The 26,270-nt window shown below is 38.3% G+C and overlaps 1 protein-coding gene across 1 annotated transcript in view; it reads right to left on the bottom strand.

The window, feature by feature from the left end:
* The window catches only part of LOC124795533 (condensin-2 complex subunit G2-like), a 101,252-nt gene that overhangs the window by 36,635 nt on the left and 38,347 nt on the right, over positions 1–26,270 (bottom strand). Inside the window, exons 7-9 of the mRNA XM_047259605.1 lie at positions 19,529–19,720; positions 7,391–7,564; positions 6,595–6,783 (exon numbers count right to left, since the gene is read on the bottom strand). Coding sequence (XP_047115561.1) covers positions 6,595–6,783; positions 7,391–7,564; positions 19,529–19,720 — 555 coding nt within the window. The remainder of the gene's footprint in view (positions 1–6,594; positions 6,784–7,390; positions 7,565–19,528; positions 19,721–26,270) is intronic.

Below are 26,270 nucleotides of genomic sequence, written 5' to 3'. Positions count from 1 at the left end.
CTCATAGAAAACTGCATACATACTCTGTGATGCGTCAAAGAGAAATATCCCTTTGTTAGTTACTATTTATCAAATTCTAACAATGCTCTGGCAACTTAACTAAGACTTCTTGGTGTACCACTGTTTTGCTTCGTTGGTTGCTGCATGTGAGTAACTTGACTTACAACTATCAATTATAACACATCTTGCTAAAGACTAACCTTCCACCAGCTGGATTGTAGTGCCTGTGTTCTCTCCTCTTCCACAAGGTGTGACGAGCATGTGTTAAGCAAAGTCAACATTCTGGGAGAAACGGTGAAAGTGTTGATATGGCTGTTCTGCTCTAGTCTGATTTATTGGAATTTGGGATGAGAAGAGGCAATATGGGAACGAAGTTGGTCTGCAGGAAGCACACTTCAGTAAATGATTACTTTCTTATTTTTTGAAAATTTGCTAGCTAGAAAACATATTTTTCTTATTGTATGTGATTGCCACACTAGGTTAAATAGATAGTTCTGCTTTTAATATGAACTAAACATTTGTAACATACAGTTTTATTCATTGCCATATGTTCCATCTATGTTGCGGTTTCGATTTTGTTGTTTAAGAATTGCATTAGGAATGGTGTTTTATTAATACTTTTGATAAACTATCACTACATAACATCCTGCATAGCATCTTCAATGAAGTGAGATTGTGAATAATGAAGTTCTCACAAATGCAATCAGTGTTGTGGAAGATGTAAACCGAGTGTTGCATTACACAATGTATGTGTGCAATCCAGATCACAGAACCACACAAGGCAAAACCTGCAGTACCAAATCAGCCCCATGCCAGGACAGCATTCGCTCCACATCGGAAATGGTGACAAGGAGCTCTGCACCAGAGGGAGCTTCGTAACATAAGAAGTGTAATGCAGTGTCCTAAACAGCCCTCATAATTTTACAACGCTGTTTTCAAACAAAAAAGTGATTGTTATGGCAGAGAGAAAATTGTAATGTGCTCTGATGCCGTTCCAGGGCATTTACACATTTATACATAAACACACTCATCTTTCTTCTATTTTTTATGATGTTGAATATTAATACTGTACTGTTGATTAGTTAATATGTGAGGTGTATACATCCCCTGTTATCTTTGTGCCATGTTGACATTCTCAGTACAGTGTGTTCCCATGCAGTTTGAATACAAGACATTACATATGTCTGTGGTTTGTTACAAGGGTATAGTTACTTATATTTGTGGCATGACACAGCATCAAAGCTTTCTAAGTACATGTTAACAGACTCCTTGTTGCTCATATCATTATTGTCTTCCCGTTATATTTTCTGAACACACTGTATTACATATTACAGATGCTTCACAATGGCATAACACTGAAATTGCAATAGCTGCTGATAACCTCTACAGCTTTAAGAGGAATATGAACTCCTTTAAATAATATACACAGACTGCAGACCCGTACTGCCAGAGACTGTGGCCATGCGTGTGAGAGTTGGACTTAGCGGGCGCGCGTTTGTGTGTGTGTGTGTGTGTGTGTGTGTGTGTGTGTGTGTGTGTGTGGGAGCGCGCGCGCATGTTGTCTATTTTGATGGAGATCTTGTTGGCTGAAAGCTCACTTTCCGACATTCCTTTGTTGTGCCTATCTGCGAGTCATCATCTCTGCTATATGGTGAGTAGAAGCTATTCTTTTCACAATAATTTGTGCATATATTATTATATGTCTATATTGTTATTAGAGGTATTTGCAAATGCTATCATTGTGAAATGTTTTGAAAGTGTAAAAAGTGGTTAACCCAACACTACTTAGGTATAGTGCATCATGTTTTCAGATGGTTTCAAAGTGTGATAACATGTGAAATTTATTAAAATTAGTATATTTCAGCAAAATTTATTAAGTAAGCACTAAAACATCTGCATTTTCTGGTACTGGACTGGTGCTGTTTATAAAATAGTTATGACTACACGAAATCACAACGTAAAGTGACAAAAGAATTAAATTTACTACTGTAAACAAATATTTGTTGCATAACTGCAATACGTGTTAGATACTGCATTCCACTAACCTGTCCAACACACACATTTATGCACTGCCGATTTACCATGGTGCACATAAAACAAGATACATCTCCGTGATACTTTATGTCACTAAAAAGTGAGCACTAAACCAAGGCTGTTTTATTTACTACCTGGGTAAAATAATGAACAAATAAAAGTGAGGCAAAGAAAAAAAGCATCGAAGTTGAGATACACAGTAGAAAATTACTAACTGCAGCTTCCAAAACTTTACTAGATGACTTCAAACAGTATGTGTTTTGCTTTGTTGCATGTGAAAGCATAGTGGTGTAGAATTTTTTAATTTGATGCTTACCAATTTTATTCACTTCATTCCCTGCCCAGATATAAATACAGCATCTTTGTACTACACACAGAAATGTTTGATGGTAAAGTAGCAAACAATCGATGGCCACTTAAATTTTGGAATGGCGTTCTTTTTCTTACATCTACTGTATTTTTAACTCTAATCAAACAATGGAAAATCCAGGGTGGACTGTAACAATATTGTGACATGGAAAGTTGCTACTCACCATATGGTGGAGATGCTGAGACATAGTTAGGCACAACAAAAAGACTGTCACAAATAAACCACAGTTTCAGTTGCCTGAGACTGCAGTTGTGTGTGTGAGCTGCGTTTATGTGTGTGTGTGTGTGTGTGTGTGTGTGTGTGTGTGTGTGTCATCTATCGTTGACCAAGGCCTTAATGGCCGAAAGCTTTATTTGTGACAGTGTTCTTGTTATGTCTATCTGCAACTCAGCATCTCCACTATATGGTGAGTAGCAACTTTCCATTTCACAATATTGTATTTTTTTCTCTTTATTTTTCGTAAGTATTGAATAAGTATTTCTAAAATATGAGTATAGCTATAATATTTTTTGTAAATATTTTCGCCAGCTAGATATGGTATCACTGGAATTTCACGTTCTTAACTAACATTCACAGTGTACTGTTTTGTTAATTCATGAATGTTGTGAAGTGATTGTAGTGTGTTAAAGATGGGTACGCATAGAGTCAATTTGCAGGAGTGATGCTATCCATAACCAAAAGAAGAAGGCTTTTATTTCCAAGACAAAAATTCTTTTATATGAAGCTTCCGTAATGTGAAACTCAACTGTGTAAAGAAGAATAATTTAGAAAAACACATTAAAAATGCTAGTCACAATGCAAAAATAGCATCTGCAGGCTGCTGTTGGGGGGATAGGTGAGAAGGGGGGGGGGGAGGGGGGAGGGAGGGGGGGGGGGGAGAGAGAGAGGGAGGGAGAGAGAGAGAGAGAGAGAGAGAGAGAGAGAGAGAGAGAGAGAGAGAGAGAGAGAGAGAGAGAGAGAGAGATATGAGGTGGGCGGGGGAATTAATTTGAGAAGAATCTATATATAATTAAAATGTGTCTAAAGGCAAACATCCCGCTGACCAAACTAGGTATGTTGAAGGTGCGTAACTGCAGTTTTATTTTGGACTAAGAGTGCAACATTAGAATAGAAATGGTATCTGGCTTCCTATAACTTTTTAGATGTTACTAACACAAGTACTTGTGCCAAGGCCACAGTAGATCCTCTAAAAGATTACAGCATAAAAATTAATGTTGTGCATTTAGTATCAGACTCTGCTGCACACATACATACAAGGGATCTTGTTTTGACACAAAGCGTTGACTGGACACCACTTAATACATTACAAATGCTGGGCATACAAAATGAACTTTGTAGGTGACATTTTCATAAAAAGAACTAAGGGAGTTAAATGTTATTGTCAGTAAAGTGAAAACAGTGTCTCTGCACTATTTCAAAATGAAAAGTGCAGTCCTTCTGTTCATTTAAGAGAAATTTCTTCACTTGCCAAAAAAGCTTTTTCCTAATCCGGTCATCACAAAATGGAATTTTTGGTTCAATGCAGTGTACTGCTTGAACACACTTACCTGCAATCAGCAAATTTTCCGGATAATTGGAAACCAAAAATACTGTCATCGAGCTCTGTTTTGATCATTTTAAAAATGAAACTGTGTTACATTTAATCTTCTTACAATGCAAATTGGGAAGCGACATGTGTCAGTTCAATTACAACACTAGAAGGCACAAATTACCTGTTTACATATTTGTTATGAGAGGAACTTAAAAAGTATCAAATTACTAGAAAATAAATTCTGGAGATTGTCTTTCAACAGGCACTATTAACTGTTTTGACACATTCCAAAATGAGGCACAAAAATCATCGGGAAAAGGGGGGGGGGGGCAATTATATATAAAAAATAAAAACATTGAAAAGCTCTTTAACCCTACAGTCTGTTCTGAATGATTCTGCTGCTGTAAATACAGCAAACGAAATTCCATGATATGAAAGTTTTTTTGAAATGTCTTCATCATTCCACCGACAAGTTAACTGATCGAGATGTGATGAGAAGCCCGATACAGTGAAACTGCTACCCTGTGAAAAACTTAAAAACAATGAATTTGGAAGAGCTGCTTTATATGCAATTTGGGCACCCATCAAGAGAGTTGATGTGGAGAGATACTTCTCAATGTACAATTTAGTTGTAAGTGACAGATGAAGGTCAATGATGCCAAACACTATTGAGACAACTTCAATGCATTCAATGGGCGAACATCTTTGTATAGGCCTATAATGTACATTAATTTAAGAGAGAACTAACCTTACAGTATCGTGTTACACAAATAATCAATTTCCTCCCTTTAAAAAAATCTCAGCAAAAAAGAGCGATACACCTGGAGTGAGTACACTGATATGGTTGGTGCGTACTACGTAGCACACCACAATAGACGAGCTGCACAGTGGGTTTATCAACAACAATATCCTAATCGCCGTATCCTGCATCATACGACCTTTGCTGCTGTGTACCAACGTCTGCGTGAGACCGGGTCATTTAGCAGATTACCTGGACAGGGATGCCGTCGCACGGTAAGAATGCTGCAATTTGAGGAAGCTGTCTTGCAGCATGTGGAGCGGGATCCTTCAATCAGCACTCGTGCAATTGCACGTAACATGGAGACGAATCAGACGAAAGTAAGAACAGTCCTTCGAGAGCAATTGTTACCTCCATTTCACTTACAGCGTGTCCACAACCTGGAACCAGTTGATTATCCATCCAGAGCACAGTTTTCACAGTGGTACCTGGAACAGTGTGAAATGCATCCTACATTTCCATCCTCTGTGTTGTCTACTGATGAAGCAACGTTTGGGCGTGATGGAGTCTTCAACATGCACAATTCGCATGTTTGGAGTGAGGATAACCCACATGCCACAGTTACTAGCGCTCATCAAGTGCGGTTCTTCGTTAATGTGTGGGTCAGTGTTGTTGGGAACTGTTTAATTGGGCCATATCTGCTACCTAGGCCATTAAATGGCAGGCACTATTACAATTTTCTCGCCAGAGCATTGTTGGAATTGCTGGAAGATGTCCTGCTCGCTACAAGACAACGCATGTGGTTCCAACATGACAGGGCGCCGGCACATTTCAGTCGTCATGTGCGTCGATTCCTGGACCGACGGTTCCCAGAAACTTGGATTGGCAGAGGTGGTCCTGTACCATGGCCTGCTCGATCCCCAGATATGTCCCCTCTGAACTTTTTTGTGCAACCTTGTTTACGCAACTCCTGTTGCATCAGAAGCGGATCTGGTTGCTCGGATAGTAGCAGCAGCAGGAACAATTCAGGATACTCCTGGGGTTTTTGCCCGTGTCAGACAGAACATGATCCGTCGGTGTAATCTTTGTTTATGTGTCAATGGAGGCATTTTTGAAAATCTACTGTAAATGAAATTGGGTTGTGTTAATGTGTTGTCTTTTGGTCATAAAAAATGGAAATGTGTTCGTTGGTTTAATTAATTTGCCACCAGAGAAACCTTCCTCTACCGGTTTAAATACACCTCATAGGAAAAAATGACATTAGGCGAAAATATTTGTTTTGATGTCCTCTACAACCTCCCAGAGTTTGTTGGTTTAAATATTTTTCAACCTGTATTCATTAATGAAATTTACCATAAATAAAGCCACCACAATATGAGAAGAATAGTGAAATCCATACCTAAAACATTAGCAGTTCAATGCGTTTTTGCAAAAGGATTTCATTGGAGATTGCTCAATTGATAGAACAATTGTGACACACATTTCTTCTTGAGTTTTCTTGCATCTGCAATGTAGCTCATCTTTAACACTGCCTGAAACAAAAGCACATTTCTCTCAGCAAGCAGGGTTGTTTTATGAGGTGGACCCTTGCAAAAGTGATCTCTAAACACATCCATCATCTCTGCCGTTGTTTATCTTGTATGTGGAGGTTGGAAAACTCACACACATGCCACTAATTCTTTCCCTATATTGTAACAATGTATACTCTCAGTAGCCAGTTTGAGACGTGAAACAATACAATACTGAAACAAAGAAATACTATGATGACAGCAATGCTTTTTGTTGGCTTCACAGCAAATATTCCAATAAAACAATTATTTCCTCAAATACAGAGAAGCAAAACAGATACGGGTACTTCTCAGGCACTCTATAGGCACTGTTGATTCATCAGTCAAAATAAAAAAGGACACTCTCACGTACCTTCTCCAGAATCTTCGTACACAGAGGATTGGGATTTTCTACAAGAACGTGCAGCCCCTGGTATATGCTTTGCCTTACTTGAGGAGTTTCCATTTTCTTTGCCAACCGAAGAATCATTGTTGATATCCAGTGCTGCAGTACACTGGGAGGAATCTGGGCCCAAAATTTTGAGGCTATCTGGGATATTTTCTGAAATGAAGAAGCAGGACATACAACTGACGGTATTAAGAAAAATAATCATAGCCACAAACAAAAGCTTTTGAAATTGACAACACAGATATAACAAATATTTTTATTGCTCACAGCAATTTGTAATTCTTCTCTCTTTTTTTGTGACCACTAACAAAATCAAAAAATCTCAGAAGCTGACAGGTTAGCTAACAGAAGGCAGAACCACCATACTTGCTTGGCAGTGTGAAGCAGTCCCGCGGTTCTGTTAGAAGTCCGGAAAGCCTTCCATGGTGGCTGAGATGTAGCAGTCTCTCTCACAGACATGGCTCATCTTACTTCCTTCTTTTTCCCTGTACTGTTTGTTGTCAGTGAAAATGTACTAAACATATGACCTCATTCCACTAGCATTCTACCTGTCTCACCTTACGGCCTCCACCTCTAAAAGTTAGCTGAAGAATCGCAAAGCTATGAAATATTCTTCTCGGTATTATAGCAGAAATGGGCAGGTTCAACATTCTTTTTTTCCTCAGGTCCACTTACACTTAGATGAACACAACGATTACAGAAATGTGCAATCTCACCGCAAAGTTTTACAACCACGTTACGAATAGCACGAAATACTCACTCTGAAAGCAACACTCCTGACAGTAGGGTTGACATCCACCAGCAAATCACTGAACACATTGTGCTGTTTAGCGAGATACTCATTGTTTTTCACAATATCCTGCCTGGGTCTTTCCAAAGGGTAGGCATCAGCCAGTATCTCTGTAGCACTACACTTGACATTACTGCTGGAGCTCTGTAACAGAGTAAAGAGAAACAGATGCAATTTTTAATAAAACTGTACACAAAGAAATCACAGAATAAAAACTTATAAAGTATATCAAATAAAATAAATCAAAGGCAGACATAGTATTACATAGCCATAACAAGAGGGGCATCCAAGTGGCGTTTCAGATGTGACAAAACAGTCTCGCATTGAAAACATCTTGTAAGACAACTGCAGTGATGATATTGTGAGTTTTTGCATTTTCGACCTCAGCTGCTTTTATCAGCTAACAAGCAATCTGTCTGGGCCCAGTTCGCCAATTTCAGCTTTGAGCCATTTACAAATGGACATACACATGTATGTTATACTAATCATACAATTTGTTAAGTTGTCTGCATATATGAAACTGAATGGCAAATATGTGCCACAACTATGGTGGTTGAAGTACAATTTGTGGTGTGTACTTGACCAATTAAATAAGAATAATCTTCACAAGGATTTAAAGTCACTTAGTCTTGTACAAAATGATGTGCATTATTCAGGAACACAGATTTTCAATAACTTGCCAGCAGCCATAAAAAGCTTAACAGCCAATGAAATTCAGTTTAAGAGGAGCCTAAAGGATTTATTGGTGGTCAACTCCTTCTACTCCATTGATGAATTTCTCAGTAGAACCAACTGATTTGTATATAAAAGTACAATACAACTTCTACACAATTTCAGTGCAGTAATGTGTTCATTGTAAATAAGTGTGTGTGTGTGTGTGTGTGTGTGTGTGTGTGTGTGTGTGTAAGTACAATTTAACTTCTGCACCATTTCAGTGCAGTAACTGTGTTCATTGTAAGTAAGTATTGTCGTAGTTGTATTACACATTTATTACCTTATAAATAAATTTAAAAAAAAAACTTTTTTATTTTAAATTCAGTGCATTAGTATTTGTAAAATGATTCTTTCATATAGTGTTGATTAAAAAATGATGATCATTCCACTTGGGACCTGTGGAATGGTACATTAGCTTATTTGTTTGAGTTGTAAATATTTGTCATGTATTGTTGTTTTTCTGACAAGTTCTACACCCTGGAGGACCTCCTCACTACGGATCAATTGGAATGAAAGTAAATCTAATCTAATCTAATCCAATTGAAAATGGCTCAAACTGAAATCATATGGTTGCAGTTAAATGAAACGATGTTCGTTATACGTACAACCTATGTGGGAAATAGATACGGCATGGCTTCTAGGACATTTTTTTGATTGTGACAAACACAGGATGGTATGCCCTGTCCTCCAATGTCTGTGCTGGCTCATCTTAGCAGAAGAAGTATCTGAATGTCACCAGTAAGGTCAGAAGGCCTCAACACTAATATGGGGATCTTTTGGGCTGACCCACTTCAATTTTCTTCATACTTTGGTATTTTAAGATCAGTGCTGGACATCAGATTTCAGATTTTCCAAAATATCTTTGTGATATTTCCATATGCCATTTTATACTAAACATTTAGAGTATTTTTACTAGAGCCACTTATAGTTTAGTGCATAGCATTCTAGTCATGTGACTGGGAAGCTGCTGGTTAGATTTACATCTATAATCTGCAAACCACTGTGATGTGTGTGCATCCCATTGTGCCAATTATCAGGGCTTTGTCCATTCCATTCACATATGGAGCGATAGAAGAATGATTGCTTATATTCGTCTGGGTGTGTTGTAATTAGTCTGATACTGTTTTCATGGTCCCTACGAGAGCAATATATAGGGCATAGTACTGTATTCCTGGAGTCATCACTTACAGTCTGTTCTAGAAGCTTTTCAGTAGATCCTCACGCGATAGTTCGTGTCTGTCTTCAAGTGTCTCCCCGGGTCAAATTTTTCAACAAATTTGTGACATTTTTCCATGGGTCAAACAAACTTGTGACCATTCTCCTGTCTCCTTTCTTTGAATCTATTTAATATTCCCCATTACTCCTATTTGGTGCAGGTCCTACACACTTGCTCGTTCTAGGACAAGTCGCACAAGTGTTTTGTAGGCAGCTTCCTTTCTAAACTGATTAGTGATTGCATTATTGTTCCATTTCATCTTCCTACAAATTGCGACATTCAGATATTTGTAATTATATGTTAGCAGATTCTAACTGTGATTCATTCGAACTACATTCATACGTTAATACATTTTATGTAATGTGTTGTATACAATGTTATATTCCTGAACATTTGAAACAGGCTGCCAATCTTTGCACCATTTTGAAATCTTACCTCGATCTGATTGAGTATCTGTGTAGTTTCTTTCAGACAGTACTTAATTATAGATGACTGCATCATTCTGTGAAAAGTCTGAGGTTACTATTAATATTATCCATAAGGTCATTAATATACAATATGAATAGCACAGCTCCCAAGGCATTTCTGTGAGACACACCTGAAGTTATCTCTAAATCTGTTGATGACTTAAGATCCCCTTATTTGACCACTCAAGACTTTTTTTATGAGGATACTTCAGATCAAACATTTCAACTTACAAACTGCACGCATGAAACATGAGTGTTTACTGATATTTCATGTGGTAGTCGACACAGCATTAAACCTTATATTGCATTAGGAAGCACATCAGTGCGACTCTGCCATCTATGGCAGTGCTCGGATGCAATCATGGCCCAACAATTGTGCAATTATTTATAAACAGTTTAGGTATCTGAGCCTGTTTAAGTTTAAAAATCAACCAGCCATAGAATTACAGCCACACAAAAGTCTCCCACAACAGGAATTGAAGCATTAAACTCAGATACATGCTTTATATCATGGGTGGGCAACCAGTGTCAAAAACAGCACTTGCCTTACTGTCTTGTGTTTTCCAGAGTTCTTACAGTCTTATTTGGGTCAAGTAGCTGCTTCTTTACAATACTTGTTATTTTTTGTAGACTCAAAACTTTCCAGACCACTTTTGATCAATTATGACAAGACACACAAGTTATTTACTGCTTACTGCTTATGTTTGTGCTACACATTGACAGATTGCAAACAATGGCAGCAAGCGACAATGACATGAAAATTATCAACTACTCGCAAAATGTGCTGATTTGAACAGTGGCAGCAGGGATCATAAATCGTTGAACAAACTATTTATCTTTCATAAGTCATCAGGTTTCCCTGGCGACATGCTGTCATCTTTGAAAATGTGGTTTTCTGCTAGTTATCAATATTGTACTCGCACGAAATTTTCATCAGGGAACACTTGATGAAGATCATGACTTAAGCAATTGAAATATCATGCAAATACAGTGTGGATTACCTGCAGAAAACCTGATTTTCCAAGACACTTACTTACCCATTGTCTGTTTGTATGTAAAGTTTTATGCCGGTTGTTTGTTAACTTCGTGTAAGTGTTTCCGTGCATGTTTATTGAGTGCATTCTCAAAATACCTGGCGTTAAAAGAAAAAAGTACACACAGAATGCCATCAATTTTCAAAGAAATGGATGGAAGATTATTTCTTTGTTATGTACAAAGATAAATCTTGATGAAAGAAATTTCCGACTTTTGCTGCAATGGGGCATTGAAATAACTCAGTGACAGCAGATGATAATTTGTACCAGAACGAGATATGAACCCAGATTTTCCACTTTATGTGAGCAGTCACTTTAACTGTTTCAGCTATCTGAGCACATCCCCCATCCAACCTAGTGTCCCCTGACAATTATGCTGTTCACTTGCAGTCCTACTGTATTCCTGTGAGAGGCTGGACATTAACTGCACATCTGTGGTGAAAGTTCGATACGCTGTCAGGCTCATACATCATAGATGTATGGTGTTTGTTCTTCTGGACATACCTATACAAAAATAAACCTGTTTGCTTGTTGTGTAGTGAATCACTATTTGCTGCGAAGGAATACACTATGAAAATCCGCTTTTTTATGAAACACACTGGTCAACAAACAGCGCAGCTGCAGAAAGACAAATTTAAAATATTAATTTCCAATTTGGACATTCAATGTTGGTTGCTGTACACCTTATCTGTAGTGTAGCCCTGATAATCAGTACTAGGTAGTGAGGTTTTTAGTTTTAATTTGAAAGTACGAATGCCACACAAGGCTCTTCATTTCTGTTTGGTATGGGCATTGCTAGCAAGACACTACTAATGGCTCTTCACTGAGTTCACTGCATTTGCGATGTTAGATTCATGCAATGTTGCCATATTTCAGTTTTTCATTTTCTTCTCAGCAATATCAATTTTACTGTTTTCCAGGTAAACATAAAACGAATCTACTCTCAAAAAAGAGCTTTCTGAGACAATTTGTTGGCATGATGTGTTGGGAAAGGGGTTCATTCACATTGGTGCATTACCTCATAAACATTAATGTCACGGGCACTATAGTTTTGACTTCATGTGCTGGGAGCATTGCTGTCATATCACGTGGCGAGGTAGCCTGTGAACTTTTTCAGGCACATGGGTCACCAAAGGTTGCCCATGTCTGCCCCAGACCATGGTCAAATGCCCAAAATATGGACTAACCAAAGTTGTAATTAATGGCCAAGAAAGCCTGCATTGTGTGAAAGAACTGTATATTGGAACATTCTGTTGTGGGTAGCTGTGGCAAGGAGACGTGGTGGGCTCCATCTCATAATACTGTGGCAGTGACTTAAATCTGTGAAGGAAAGAACAATGGAAGTGTTGCTAAATACTGGAATGCTGCATTTCAGCGAGCCAGTTTATTTCTCCATGTGCTTGAACTATGAAATTTCAACAATAGACAAGTGTAGAATCAAAGCTATGTACTTTATGGATTCTACAGCAGCTCTCTTTGTTTTCATTTTGAGCAACACGTATTAAATTTAAGCTGCACTTCTGAGTGCTCATTATAACACACAGCCTACCCCAACAGCAGTAATTCTGTCATACTGAAAGTCATTAATTTAAACACTAAAAAGAATCTATTTCCTTATCTGATCTCTGTGGTTCAACTTGAAAGTGAATTCCACCAGCATCAATAATATTTGTGTCCACTGTAATGGAAGGCTATGTAACACATAACCAGGTACTAATTTGCATTTATCAAATTAATATTCTTCAAGTACAGGTGACTAAAAGTGATCAACATGTATCACGTAGGCTATCTGCTGAATCTAAACTAAACTGCTCAAAAAATGTTTTGCGCAACGTTAATATTTGCAAATATGTGTTGGCCTAGATCTAAGGAAAACAGGAAATGGAAGAATAAGCATTATGAAACCAAAAAATAGCTCATTGAAATAATAATAATAATAATAATACACAACATTTATTACCAGATACCCAGAATTAAAATTTTTAACAGAACAACGACTAGCTGATCAGATCCGTGTAATAATCAAAAATAACAGGATACCCCAGTCAGAATTAGATAACATCAAACAACAAGTACAACAAATACTGGAACAAAATAATGTGCAATCAGAAGAAGAAGAAAATACAGTAATGGACTCAAACATCCCAGAGCAAACAAACAAAGAACAACGCGCATCAATTAAATAATCAGAGGAAAACGAAATCTTAAGACAGCCACCAGAACAAGCACAAATAGAACACGAAGTGACACACATGTTAGATATAGAAGAAAAATTTCAGCTGACATATATAAAATACAAAGACACAAATACAGACATTAGACCATTCTTGCATAGACCGCCAAATAACCCACAAGTCGAAACAACAATAAAAACTATCAACACAATCATACACAACAAAATAAATGAAAACACAACTATGGAAGAGTTACAACTACTGGTTTATATAGGAGCACTCACTACACTAAATATACACACTAGGCAGAGATCAGAACCAACCAACACACAGAAGATACCCACAAAACCAGCGCGGCAACACAGGCTACAGATCAGAATAGAAAAGCTGAGAAAAGACATCGGACAGCTAACACAATTTATAAGAAATGAAATCTCAGAAAAAAAAACGAAAAAGGTTAGGTAAAATCTCACAACAAGTAGCGACAGAGCAATTAGATGAAAAGAAGCAGAAATTACAAGCATTGGCCAAACGACTTAGAAGATACAAAAAAAGTGAAAATAGAAGGAAACAAAACCAAACATTCAACACAAACCAAAAGAAATTTTACCAGACAATAGATAACACACACATTAAAATAAACAATCCACCAACCATAACAGACATGGAACACTTCTGGAGCAACATATGGTCAAACCCGGTACAACATAACAGGCATGCACGGTGGATACAAGCAGAAACAGACACATACAAGATGATGCCACAAATGCCTGAAGTGATAATTTTGCAACATGAAGTCACCCAAGCAATTAATTCTACTCACAGTTGGACAGCCCCTGGAAAAGATAAAATAGCAAATTTCTGGCTAAAGAAGTTCACCTCAACACATTCACATCTAACTAAATTATTTAACAGTTACATTGCAGACCCATACACATTCCCTGATACACTTACACAAGGAATAACTTATCTGAAACCTAAAGATCAAGCAGACACAGCGAACCCAGCTAAATATCGCCCCATAACATGCCTACCAACAATATACAAAATATTAACTTCAGTCATTAAACAGAAATTAATGACACATACAACACAGAACAAAATTATAAATGAAGAACAAAAAGGCTGTTGCAAAGGAGCACGAGGATGTAAAGAGCAACTGATAATAGATGCAGAGGTGACATATAAAGCTAAAACTAAACAAAGATCACTACACTACGCATACATTGATTACCAAAAAGCTTTTGATAGTGTACCCCACTCATGGTTACTACAAATATTGGAAATATACAAAGTAGATACTAAATTGATACAGTTCCTAAACATAGTAATGAAAAATTGGAAAACCACACTTAATATCCAAACAAATTCAAATAATATCACATCACAGCCAATACAGATTAAGCGTGGAATATACCAAGGAGACTCATTAAGTCCTTTCTGGTTCTGCCTTGCTCTGAACCCACTATCCAACATGCTAAATAATACAAATTATGGATACAATATTACTGGAACATACCCACACAAAATCACACATTTGCTATACACGGATGATCTAAAACTACTGGCAGCAACAAATCAACAACTCAACCAATTACTAAAGACAACAGAAGTATTCAGCAATGATATAAGTATGGCTTTTGGAACAGACAAATGTAAGAAAAATAGCATAGTCAAGGGAAAACACACTAAACAAGAAGATTACATATTGGATAACCACAGCGACTGCATAGAAGCGATGGAAAAAACAGATGCCTATAAATATCTAGGATACAGACAAAAAATAGGAATAGATAATACAAGTATTAAAGAAGAACTAAAAGAAAAATATAGACAAAGACTAACAAAAATACTGAAAACAGAATTGACAGCAAGAAACAAGACAAAAGCTATAAATACTTATGCCATACCAATATTGACCTACTCATTTGGGGTAGTGAAATGGAGTAACACAGACCTAGAAGCACTCAATACACTTACACGATCACAATGCCACAAATATAGAATACATCACATACATTCAGCAACTGAAAGATTCACATTAAGCAGAAAGGAAGGAGGAAGGGGATTTATCGACATAAAAACCTACATTATGGACAGGTAGACAATTTAAGAAAATTCTTTATAGAACGAGCAGAAACTAGCAAAATACACAAAGCAATCACTCATATAAATACATCGACTACACCACTGCAATTTCATAACCACTTCTACAACCCTTTAGATCACATAACATCAACAGATACGAAGAAAGTAAATTGGAAAAAGAAAACACTTCATGACAAGCACCCGTATCATCTAACACAGCCACACATCGATCAAGACGCATCCAACACATGGCTACGAAAAGGCAATATATACAGTGAGGCAGAAGGATTCAGGATTGCAATACAGGATCAAACAATAAACACCAGATATTACAGCAAGCATATTATTAAAAATCCCAGTACCACAACAGATAAATGCAGACTTTGCAAACAACAAATAGAAACAGTAGATCACATCACACGCGGATGTACAATACTAGCAAATACAGAATACCCCAGAAGACATGACAATGTCGCAAAAATAATACATCAACAGCTTGCCTTACAACATAAACTTACAAAACAACACGTTCCCACATACAAGTATGCACCACAAAATGTACTGGAGAATGATGAATACAAATTATACTGGAACAGAACCATTATAACAGATAAAACAACGCCACATAACAAACCTGACATCATACTCACCAATAAAAAGAGGAAATTAACACAACTAATCGAAATATCCATACCCAATACAACAAATATACAAAAGAAAACAGGAGAAAAAATTGAAAAATACATCCTACTGGCTGAGGAAGTCAAGGACATGTGGCATCAGGATAAAGTTGACATCATACCAATTATACTATCAACTACAGGAGTCATACCACACAATATCCACCAGTACATCAACGCAATACAGCTACATCCAAACATATATATACAACTACAAAAATCCGTAATAATTGATACATGTTCAATTACCCGAAAGTTCCTAAATGCAATATAACACATACCGTACAGTTAAAAGGAAGTGACGCTTGATCAAGGTCCGCGTCACTTTCCATTTTTAACCAGACTTAACGTCTGAGAAAGTAAAGAAATAATAATAATAATAATAATGTTTCAGTATTGCAGCCAGATCATGTTGACTTCTTGCCACAATATTTCGGCTGGCAACCGTCCAGTCATCTTCAGGTGAATGTCCGCCACTGGAGACTGCTAGTTCATGGTGTCGGCTTTACAGCAAAAATTGGCACGGAAACAAATGTGCATTGGCAGCTGGCACAAGAGCATCTTCTATCGAAATCCACACCCTCTGCAGATACTGTTCCATCTGTGGCATAAATAAAGGTGAAGCTGCATGTCCGTACTCTGCCGGAACACTCACTCACATCACTAAAAACAAGTGTCAGATGTCGCCAGACATTTCATTATGAATAAAATGTTTTCTCTCTCAGTAGAAATTGAAGAGATCACCGGGTCCCAAGCCCTTTCCAGTTGAAAGTCACTGTAACAATTTATTAGATTTTGTGCCAGATGTATTTACACATATTCTTTAATTGCTTAATCCCAAAAGGATCTCACAGGGGCCAAGATTTTTGAGGCAGAGTAGTTCATAGAGTGTCCTGTGGTAATACAATGCTCCAATAAAGCCCACATACTGGGCTGCGAAAGGCGAGTGTGGCGTTCATGTTCGATACACCTTTCGTGTACCGTACATATCGTCTGACCTATGTATGCTTTGCCACGCTGGCATGGAATTCTGTAAACGCCAGCCTTCTGCAGACCCAGATCATCATTTATTGGAGTGAGAAGGGCACTAGTCTTCGCCGGCAGCTGGAAGATTACTGTAACTTGATGTTTCCTTAGGATCCTGCCTACTGTAGATGAAAGGCTGCCAACATATGGAAGGACCTCGCTGGACTTGACCAGCTACTTATCTTCTTGATATTGTGGGTGGTCACGTTACTTCTTCCTTAGCCCTGCACTCATCTGATGTGGAGAGTAGCCATTATCTTTGAATACCGACTGTAGGTGTTCCAGCTCCTTTGTAAGTCTGTCTCCATCAGAAACAACGTGAGCCTGGTGCACCATTGTTCTAAGGATGCCAGTGGTTTGTGAAAGGTGATGGCAGCTCAATGCTTTCAGATAAAGGTCTGTATTTGTGAGCTTACGGTAGACAGAATGCCCTAATGGCCCATCCACTCTCCTAGTATCCAAGATGCCAAAAAATGGTAAGCAACCATCCTTCTCTGTTTCCATCATAAACTGGATGTTCTTGTGGATGGAATTTAGATGGTGCAAGAAGCGTGACAGTTCTTCTTCACTATGGGGACACATTACAAAAGTGTCATCTATATATCGCCAGAATATTCCCAGTCTGACTCCTGGTCCACAAGAACGTCCAGTTTATGATGGAAATAGAGATGGATGTCTTGGATACTAGGAAAGCAGATGGCTCATTAGGACATTCTTTCTACAGTAAGCCCACAATATGGACCTTTATCTGAAAGCGCTGAGCTGCCATCACGCTACACCAACAACAGGTGTGCAAAAAATGGTAAGCAACCATCCTTCTCTGTTTCCATCATAAACTGGATGTTCTTGTGGATAGAATTTAGATGGTGCACCGGGCTTATGTTGCTTCTGATGAGACAGCCTTACAAAGGAGCCAGAACATCTGCAGTCGGTATTCAAAGATAATGCTTACTCTCCACATCAGACTAGTGCAGCGCAAAGGAAGGAGAAATGTGACCACGCACAATACCAAGAAGATAAGGAGCGAGTTCCCTCCACACGTTGGCAGCCTTTCCTCTATAGTAGGCAGGATTCTAAGGAAACATCAAGTTAAAGTAACCTTCTGGCTGGTGGTGAATATTAGTGCCCTTCTCGGTTCAATAAAGGACAATCTGGGTCTGTGGAGTGCTGGTATTTACAAAATTCCGTGCCAGTGTGGCAAAGTGTATATAGGTCAGACGATACGTACAGTACCTGAAAGGTGCGTTGAACATGAGCGCTACACTCACCTTTCACAGCCCAGTATGTCAGCCATAGCGGAGCATTTTATTACCATAGGATACTCTATGGATTATTCTGCCACAAAAATCTTGGCCCCTGTGAGATCTTTTTGGGGTTAAGTAATCAAAGAATATGTGGAAATACTTCTGGCACAAAATCTCATAAATTTCAACTGGATAGGGCTTGAGACCCAGTGATTTCATCAATTTCTACTGAGAGAAAACATTTTATTAATAATGAAATGTCTGGTGACATCTGACGTTTGTTTTTAGTGACACGAGTGGGTGTTTCGATAGAGGACAGACATGCAGTTTCACCTTTACGCATGTACCTGCACGCCACAGTATTTGCAGAGAGCGCGGATTTCAACAGAGGACGCTCGCATGCTGGCTGCCAATGCACATACATTGCCACACCTTTTTTGCTATAAAGCTGAAAATGTGAACTACCAGTCTCCAGTGGCGGGCACTCACGTGAAGAAGTCTACATGATCCGGCTGCAATCCTGAAACTTCACAGAATATTCAGTATGTCGGGAAAACTTCAAGAATCACAACAACAACAACAACAACAACAACAACAATCATCACCATCAAAATGAAGGGAATCTATTTGGGAATGTACCCCTGTGAAATCAAAATTGTGGGTAGGAAGCATTCAATACCTCGTTGCTTGACCTCGTACATTGTAGCATGCTTGGATACTAACCTGTGTGCTGCCCACTCCGTGGCTGTAACATTTGCACTTATGTCCCACACCTTAATGGCAGCTCTCTTGAGGTGATGATGTGCTGCTGGTTTAAACCAGTTGTAAACATGCTCAATCAAATGAACTGGCTCATGAGGAGGTGCAGTACATTTATGAATTATCATACTGAAATATGAACCAACTTCTGAAATGTTAACTGTAGTACTGAACAACAGGTTCAAGAATGCTGCTCTAATAGTACACAGTCCTCAAATTACACTGAATAGTGATGAGAGGCATCTGCCATCTGTATACGATAATCATGGAGAACATGACTTACTCACATCCCTGCTGAACCCATACGATTACATGCTTCAAATGTGTGCTGGTACCTAACTGCCTCCACACACATTGTTAGTAGATATCATGCATACTTCAGTGCTTTTCTTTAACAGTTAATTTAAAAAATATAGCAAATATCAAAAATAACAAATGCCACTTTCTCAGTGATAGTAGATCAAAATATCCACTTGATATAAGAGGCAATGTCTACTAATTTGACAGCAAGTAGATATTTAAGGCTTAGTGAACAGATATTGAAGCGGACAGTTTACTACTAAAAGTGGATTGGGAAGCAAAAGGAAGGTTAGATAGTACATGAAGGGATTGGATGAAAAAGGAGGTGGTGTAGCTGCTCGTAAAATTATTGTACGACTGTCAATCTAAAAATACAGGAAGATTACCATTAAGCATCAAGAATTACCTGAAGCTGTTTCCACAGGAACAGATCATATTGTGACGTAAGCATTTCACGAATGGCATCACAGCTTTTACGTGAATGGAATTCATGAAGAAATGTCAGAACATTTAAGCCAGAGAGGCTCATTTCAGTTCCTTTTCGAGGTAACTTCACGGCAAGCTCCATCAGATCACGGATGCAGTGCTCTTCGATACGCTGCAACAAAAAATATGTTGAGAATTAAGGAGGAAGAAGAGGTTAGTAATGTCCAATTCTTCTGAAACATAAAATTATGTAGAACATTAGTGTAAGATGAGCAACAGGAAGCAGATGTTTTTGGAACACAGACTATATGGTGCCTACAAAGGTCAGATGGCCTTGCTTTGGATGATGGAACATTCCATGTCTGCATATGTTAGCCTGTAACAGCAGCACAGTGGCTATGTGGCATTCACTTCAAACTAGGGATTCAAGATACCAATCCCAGTACTTGTCACAATCTTTGATTGTATAAGGCATGTTATGTGATAATAAAAATTGAATTGAATTGAAATACAATCCTCAGGAAAGTTCTTAGCCTGCAAACAACAAGTATTGTAAAGAAAAAGTCATTTGGTCTATATGAGACTGTAAAAATCCTGGAAAACATTGAGAAGGTAAGGCAAGCACTCTTTGTGAGGATGAGGTTGAGAATCCTCATAAGATTTGTGAAAAACCCCTCCATATTGAGAGCATAACAGTGTGATTGTGACACGATACTTTTGGCATCATCGACCAGTGTATTTATTTTTTAGTCACCACTGAATGACATGATCACATCTTTAGAACTTTCTTATTTCCACAACTAAAAAATCTAAATCTGTTCCATATTAAAAATATTTTCTTCCAATCACACACAATCCACCACTGCTGGTGAACTCTTTGGCACACATATCCAGAAAGACTTTTTCACATTTTGATGACATACATCGGGCCCCAGGGTTCCCTGGTTTCACCATTTGAGGCTCTTTCTATGAGGATACCTCAAATCACAATTTGCGCTTACAAACTTCACACAGATCAAAGAAAGCAACAAGGAAGAAGTGACAAAAATGCAATGCAAAATATTTAAATATGAGTACATAAATTTTTAACACAAGCTTGAAAATTGCATTGATGAAGGATATCACCCATCCAATGTTGCCTTTAAATCTGAAATCCACTGAAATGGTATGTTTTGTGTAATGAAATTGCATTTCGCTAAAAACCAAGTGAGTACCTTCGGGCAGGTACACTACCAACTGTAATTACAATCAATGGCAGAAAAGTTGTCATTTCAAGAAGTCAATACTTCTCTTTTAAAAAATGTCCATTTGCCACATGTCACACAGTATTAGTCGTGTGTCTGGCATCAGGGTACTACAGTTTAGCCTGCCAACACCCGTCTCCCAAACCCAAGTTTTGTGGATGTTTTATTCCCCATACCTTCCTCTTCTTTCCTTCATTATTTTTATTTTCCTCCCAACAGACTTACTGGATTCTGTGTATTCCTAGTCAGTCATTATTCTTTCAACTACAGTCATATTTGTGAAGCATAAAATTTCTTTGACTGAAAGTATGTTATACACTGGGATGAACGAAGTTTTGAGTCTTTCCACCATATAGAAACTGCAGCAAGTCATGCAACTGACTGATAAAATTAACACATATGTTTGTGGAATGACAGAGCACGGTGGAGGGCCACTTAAAAACTTCACACCAGCTGCCTATTGTAATTATGAAACCTGAAGCACACTGAAGTTATAAGAAATGTTTTAATTTAACTCACAGCATAAGTGAAATTACCCACTTGTATGAATTGTGTGTGTGTGTGTGTGTGTGTGTGTGTGTGTGTGAGAGAGAGAGAGAGAGAGAGAGAGAGAGAGAGAGGGAGGTTTTGTTTTTGAGATAAGAGCACTCAGCTTCATCATTACCCTCAATAATTTTTTGGGAGAAATCTACCACTCTGTTAGTTACTATACTCTGCAAATCACTGAGATGCATTGGAAAAAGTGCTTCTCATTAAACTAAATATTAGGTTTCATCAGTAAAACACACACACACACACACATGCACGCACGCGCGTGCACACACACACACACACACACACACACACACACACACCATTCACAAGCAAGCACACCTCATACACACACAACCGTCAACTCCAGCATCTCGGGCCAGATGCTGTAGTTGGTGGCTGTCTGTGTCTTAGGTGTACTTGCTTTTTTTTGTGTGTGTGTGTGTGTGTGTGTGTGTGTGTGTGTGTGTGTGTGTGTGCGCGCGCGCGCACGCTACTGACAACGGCTGTGATTGAATGCTTTATGTGAGTATCTTTATTGTGCCTGTCTGTGACCTGATGTGTCTTCTTTATGGTAAGTAGCAACCTATCTTTTCCTATATTGTTGATATTCCTACCTGGAGTTTTGGTTGTTTGTTTCCTATAGGAGTGATGCAAAAGAATCTGTAGTAGGTTAATATATTCCTCACTTAACAGTGGCCCTTAAAATTTTGTAAGCAGGTTTATGCAGGATAATTGACACCCATCTTCAACTGTGTGCCACTTCAGGTATTTCCAGCATCTTTTTGACGCACTCAGGAGTCAAAATAAATCTGTGATCAATCATACTGCCCTTTGTATAGGTCCAATGTACCCTGTTAGTCCTCCTTGGTATGGGTTCCATACAAAGTGCAAGTCTTTCAAGTTGCTGGTGCCTTTTTACCTCTACGGATGTCTCCTGCACTTTGAGACTAGACAACAGGATCTAGCTTTATACATCAACCATTGCCTCTCAGCCCGGAAATTTTAACTGAACTAAACACTGGTCTTAAAAGCTTATACAGTACGATTAGGTCATTAAAGTGTTTTGATTTTTCTTGTGTGACAGATATTTATAGAGCCACAGACAAGACTGTACTGGTATTTTGGAATGAGGTAAAGTAATTGCTGATAGTGGACTTGTAAGCATGTACTTCTAACAACATGTTGATTACAGGTATGAGCTATTTTTCCACGTCAGTCACTCTCACTTTTGCTGGGTGTGGATTGCTTGCACGTACACTGTTTATAACTGGTTTTCCACAGTCATCCCTGTAACAGCTACTAATGCCCCCCCCCCCCCCCCCCCCCCACACACACACCAACACTACTGTAACCCTTTTTTTTTACACTTTTAAGCAAAGTGAAGGATTTCTGCAACAACATTGCTAGTTGTCTTCATATACAGAAGAAAATTTTAAACACAAAGGTAAAGTTAGTGCTTGGACAAATTTGTGAAGTATCAGATCCACAAATAGCCATGACACACTTTCGCCACGTTGCTCAGTCTGCACAGCCAAAAATCACATATCTCAGAATGTACAAGAGCAGATGTGTTGTTGCAGATGGGACTCAAGAAGCAGCTGGCATGCTCCAGCTGTGTACATACAAGTATATGCATGGGCCAACCGAAGTCACAGTGGCCACTTTGGAGCTGGATACTGGTACCTTCTGGAAGCATTCCTGGCACAATTAACACAGAACACAAGAAACTGTCATGACATAATCTCAATCAAGTCTAAATCCAAATGTAGGAGAGTGCAACACTTAGCACTGAAAGCATCTTTATTAAACACCTATGTTCAGAGAGAACTTGCAGAGTGTATACGCACACAAAAAAAAACACCTGGATTTTTCCCAGATTTCCCAGTTAAAAATACTCTTTCTCCAAGGTGAAAACACACTTTTTCCATGTTAAGTGACGTATATTTTCCTTTGGAACTGCAAAACTTATCAAGCCTTTGAATGATTATGGTTTTATACACAGACGTAAAATTTCCCAGCACTTTAGATAATGAAACTCAGAGAAAAAGATACGTTTTGGAAATATCTTTGATGTGCAGCAACATGTACACTGTGTATTTTCGTATTATGAAAGTGTACATTGGAATTCCACCAAAAACTGCATGTTACTTTCCAAATCATTGAAATCGATATTTCAATGTGCTTTTGTAAGCCAGTGATAGCTCATGTCATGTAATCTCGCCAGCTGATGACAATGGATATTCAGAGCATAGGACACATGATGTAGTCAGCCAACAGCAACATCACTGTTAAGTATTATGAACACACAAACAGGGAAAGCTAATAATTTAAATTAACATACATAGTGTTTTGTCTCTAAGGTTAATAAGCTGCAAGGGAAGCTAAGCTTTCACATATAATGTTGATCTTTTTTGCACGTTTATGCTTTAAGATACATCACACAAATGTGCCAGTAAAATGTTTAATAATGAAATAAATATCTGATCTTCAGGGTTCGAAATTCTAAATGGCTCGTCATCAAAGAGTTGATTTTTAAATGAGAGTCAAACGCTCTGTGAGTTAAGAAATTCATGGTACATTCTCGCACATAGTTCAACTTATGTAAAAGGAAATTTACTTTGAAAGTAACACTTTTCAAACCACCATTCGCAATATTTTCCCGTGACCTGTTAGAAACAGGTTTGTTCCAGCAGTTACCAAAGAGCGCAGATAACAGGTGTCATTGTGCTTGCGCATGATATAGGAAGCCCATATGTACATACGTGTAAAACATTAAAAGATCATACTTTATGTCATAAAAGAAACACGACATCAGAGGATACTCCAAGAGCATTGGAATTTTGTGAACCATACTAAAATGTGCACATTCAAGTGCATACTTGAAGTGCACATTCGAATGTCCAGATTCGCAATGAAGTAGACCATGACCTGATATTAAGCTTTTCAGTGTGGTTTTCAGGATGTAAATTTTCTTGGAGCACCAGTACTGTATTATATCATGTTTTGTTCTTTATTTTATGGCAATGCCATACACGCTAGAAGATGAAAATGTGCATTTGAAATGCAGCGAACAGTTGAAACCAGCCAGTACTGTGAATTTAAACATTTTGTTTCAAATACATTGACTGCCGTTGCGGAAAAGGTTAATAAAAGTCAAATTTCTTTAGCAAACAAACAAAAATAACTTTATTGTTCTGCAGGGCGATTAATGCTAATAACATATTTTAGCCTTCTGTACTTATGTGATTGTATTTTAATTCACTTGATAGCTCCCGGCCACAGATATCCATTTTGTTTCCATTTGACGTGAGAGTAAATGAAGGGGAAACAGCAAAATCACTAAATGTAAACATGGATCACATGAAGACTACCCACTATAACTCAGACTGCTCTGCCCATCAGCCCCGGATCCATGATATTTGCAAAATGGGTCAGTACTAAAAAAAAATCGAATTTTCAAAAATATGTTCATCTTGTAGTGCACATCTTTCTGAGAAGTCTGAAACATAAAACATATGTGTTAGTGGAAATGTAAGACATGTTATGAGGGTTGGAACTTAAATAGTGGCAACTATTTATTCACAATCGATACAAAAGAGTTACATGCTTGCACCTGTTACTGTCCTTCAAAGTAGTCACCAACGTTGTGTAGAACCCGTTGCCAGGATGTGGAAGGCGTAGTTTACCGTTAGCAGAGCCTGTTCTGATGATGGTGCAAATAGAGTGGTCTACTGCCTGTCGAATCTCTGGAACAGTTCTGAAGAGATGCCATGAAGTGGTTTCTTCATCTTCGTAATCAAATCAAGGTCACAAGGACTTAAGTCCGGGGAATATGGTGGATGGTACAGTACTTCCCAGTCCCATCGACCGAACAGAGAAGCCACAGCTTGCGCTGTATGCGCCCGCGCATTGTCCTGTAAAATGATGGGTGGGTTGCGCGGAAAGTGTCGCCGCATCTTTCACAAAGCTGGTCGCAGGTGATGCTCCAAAGACAAACAGTAATATTGTGCATTGACGGTCTACTGTGGAGCAACATAATGCTTTAGGATAACACCATCACAGTTGTACACGAGAATCACCATAACTTTAGACCACTCTATTTGCACCATCAACAGAACAGGGTCTGCTAATGGTGTACTACGTCTTCCACAATGCTGGCAACGGGTTCTACACAATGCTGGTGACTACTATGCAGGACAGTAGCAGGTGCAAACATGTAACTCTTCTGCATCAGTTGTAAATAAATAGTTGCCAGTATTTAAGCTCCAACCCTAGTATTTTGTCTTACGTTTGCCAAAGTGCAGTGCCACGTCTCTTCATACAGCATTCTTCTGTCACGTGCCACTGTATTTCACTCTGTGAAATTGAAATGTGTATATTTTGTAATGGATACCATCAAACTATATTCAGGACAGTGGAAATTGAAATGTCCTGTGGTGCCTCTCCTGCTCCCATCAGCCGGTTTGACAGCCTGCCCCTCTTAAAAAAAAATCTCGCAATTAATAGCGGATGGGATTATTTGTAATTGAGAGAACACGAACTCTTCAGAAAATATGCACTCTTTATTGCCTATTAGCTAATAATTTGCTGTTTTGTGTGACATAACCAATAAAGACAAGAGAGAAGCAAGAAAGTACACATTTCTTCAATCCTTAGCTCCTAGCATTTTTTTCTCTCTATCTTGCTACAACTTTACATGGCGTGCTTTCCTCTCTGCAAAAGAATCTATTACCTCATCAAAGTTAGTCAAATGTTTTGCTTCATGAAAATCAAAATGTCATTATCTAATACTGAACAAGTTGTTAAAACAAATAATACCCAAGACTGGTGTGGTTTCTCGATCCGATTACGTCTATTTTGTCACTGTCTGCTAGATAAAACAAAATAGGCCTTTCTAATATTGCAGCAATTTTCTAACACACACCTAATAAACGAGACTGTTTT

This window comes from Schistocerca piceifrons, chromosome 4, assembly GCF_021461385.2.
Source record: "Schistocerca piceifrons isolate TAMUIC-IGC-003096 chromosome 4, iqSchPice1.1, whole genome shotgun sequence".
Lineage (NCBI taxonomy): Eukaryota > Metazoa > Arthropoda > Insecta > Orthoptera > Acrididae > Schistocerca > Schistocerca piceifrons.
This window is presented reverse-complemented; position numbering and strand designations above follow the sequence as displayed.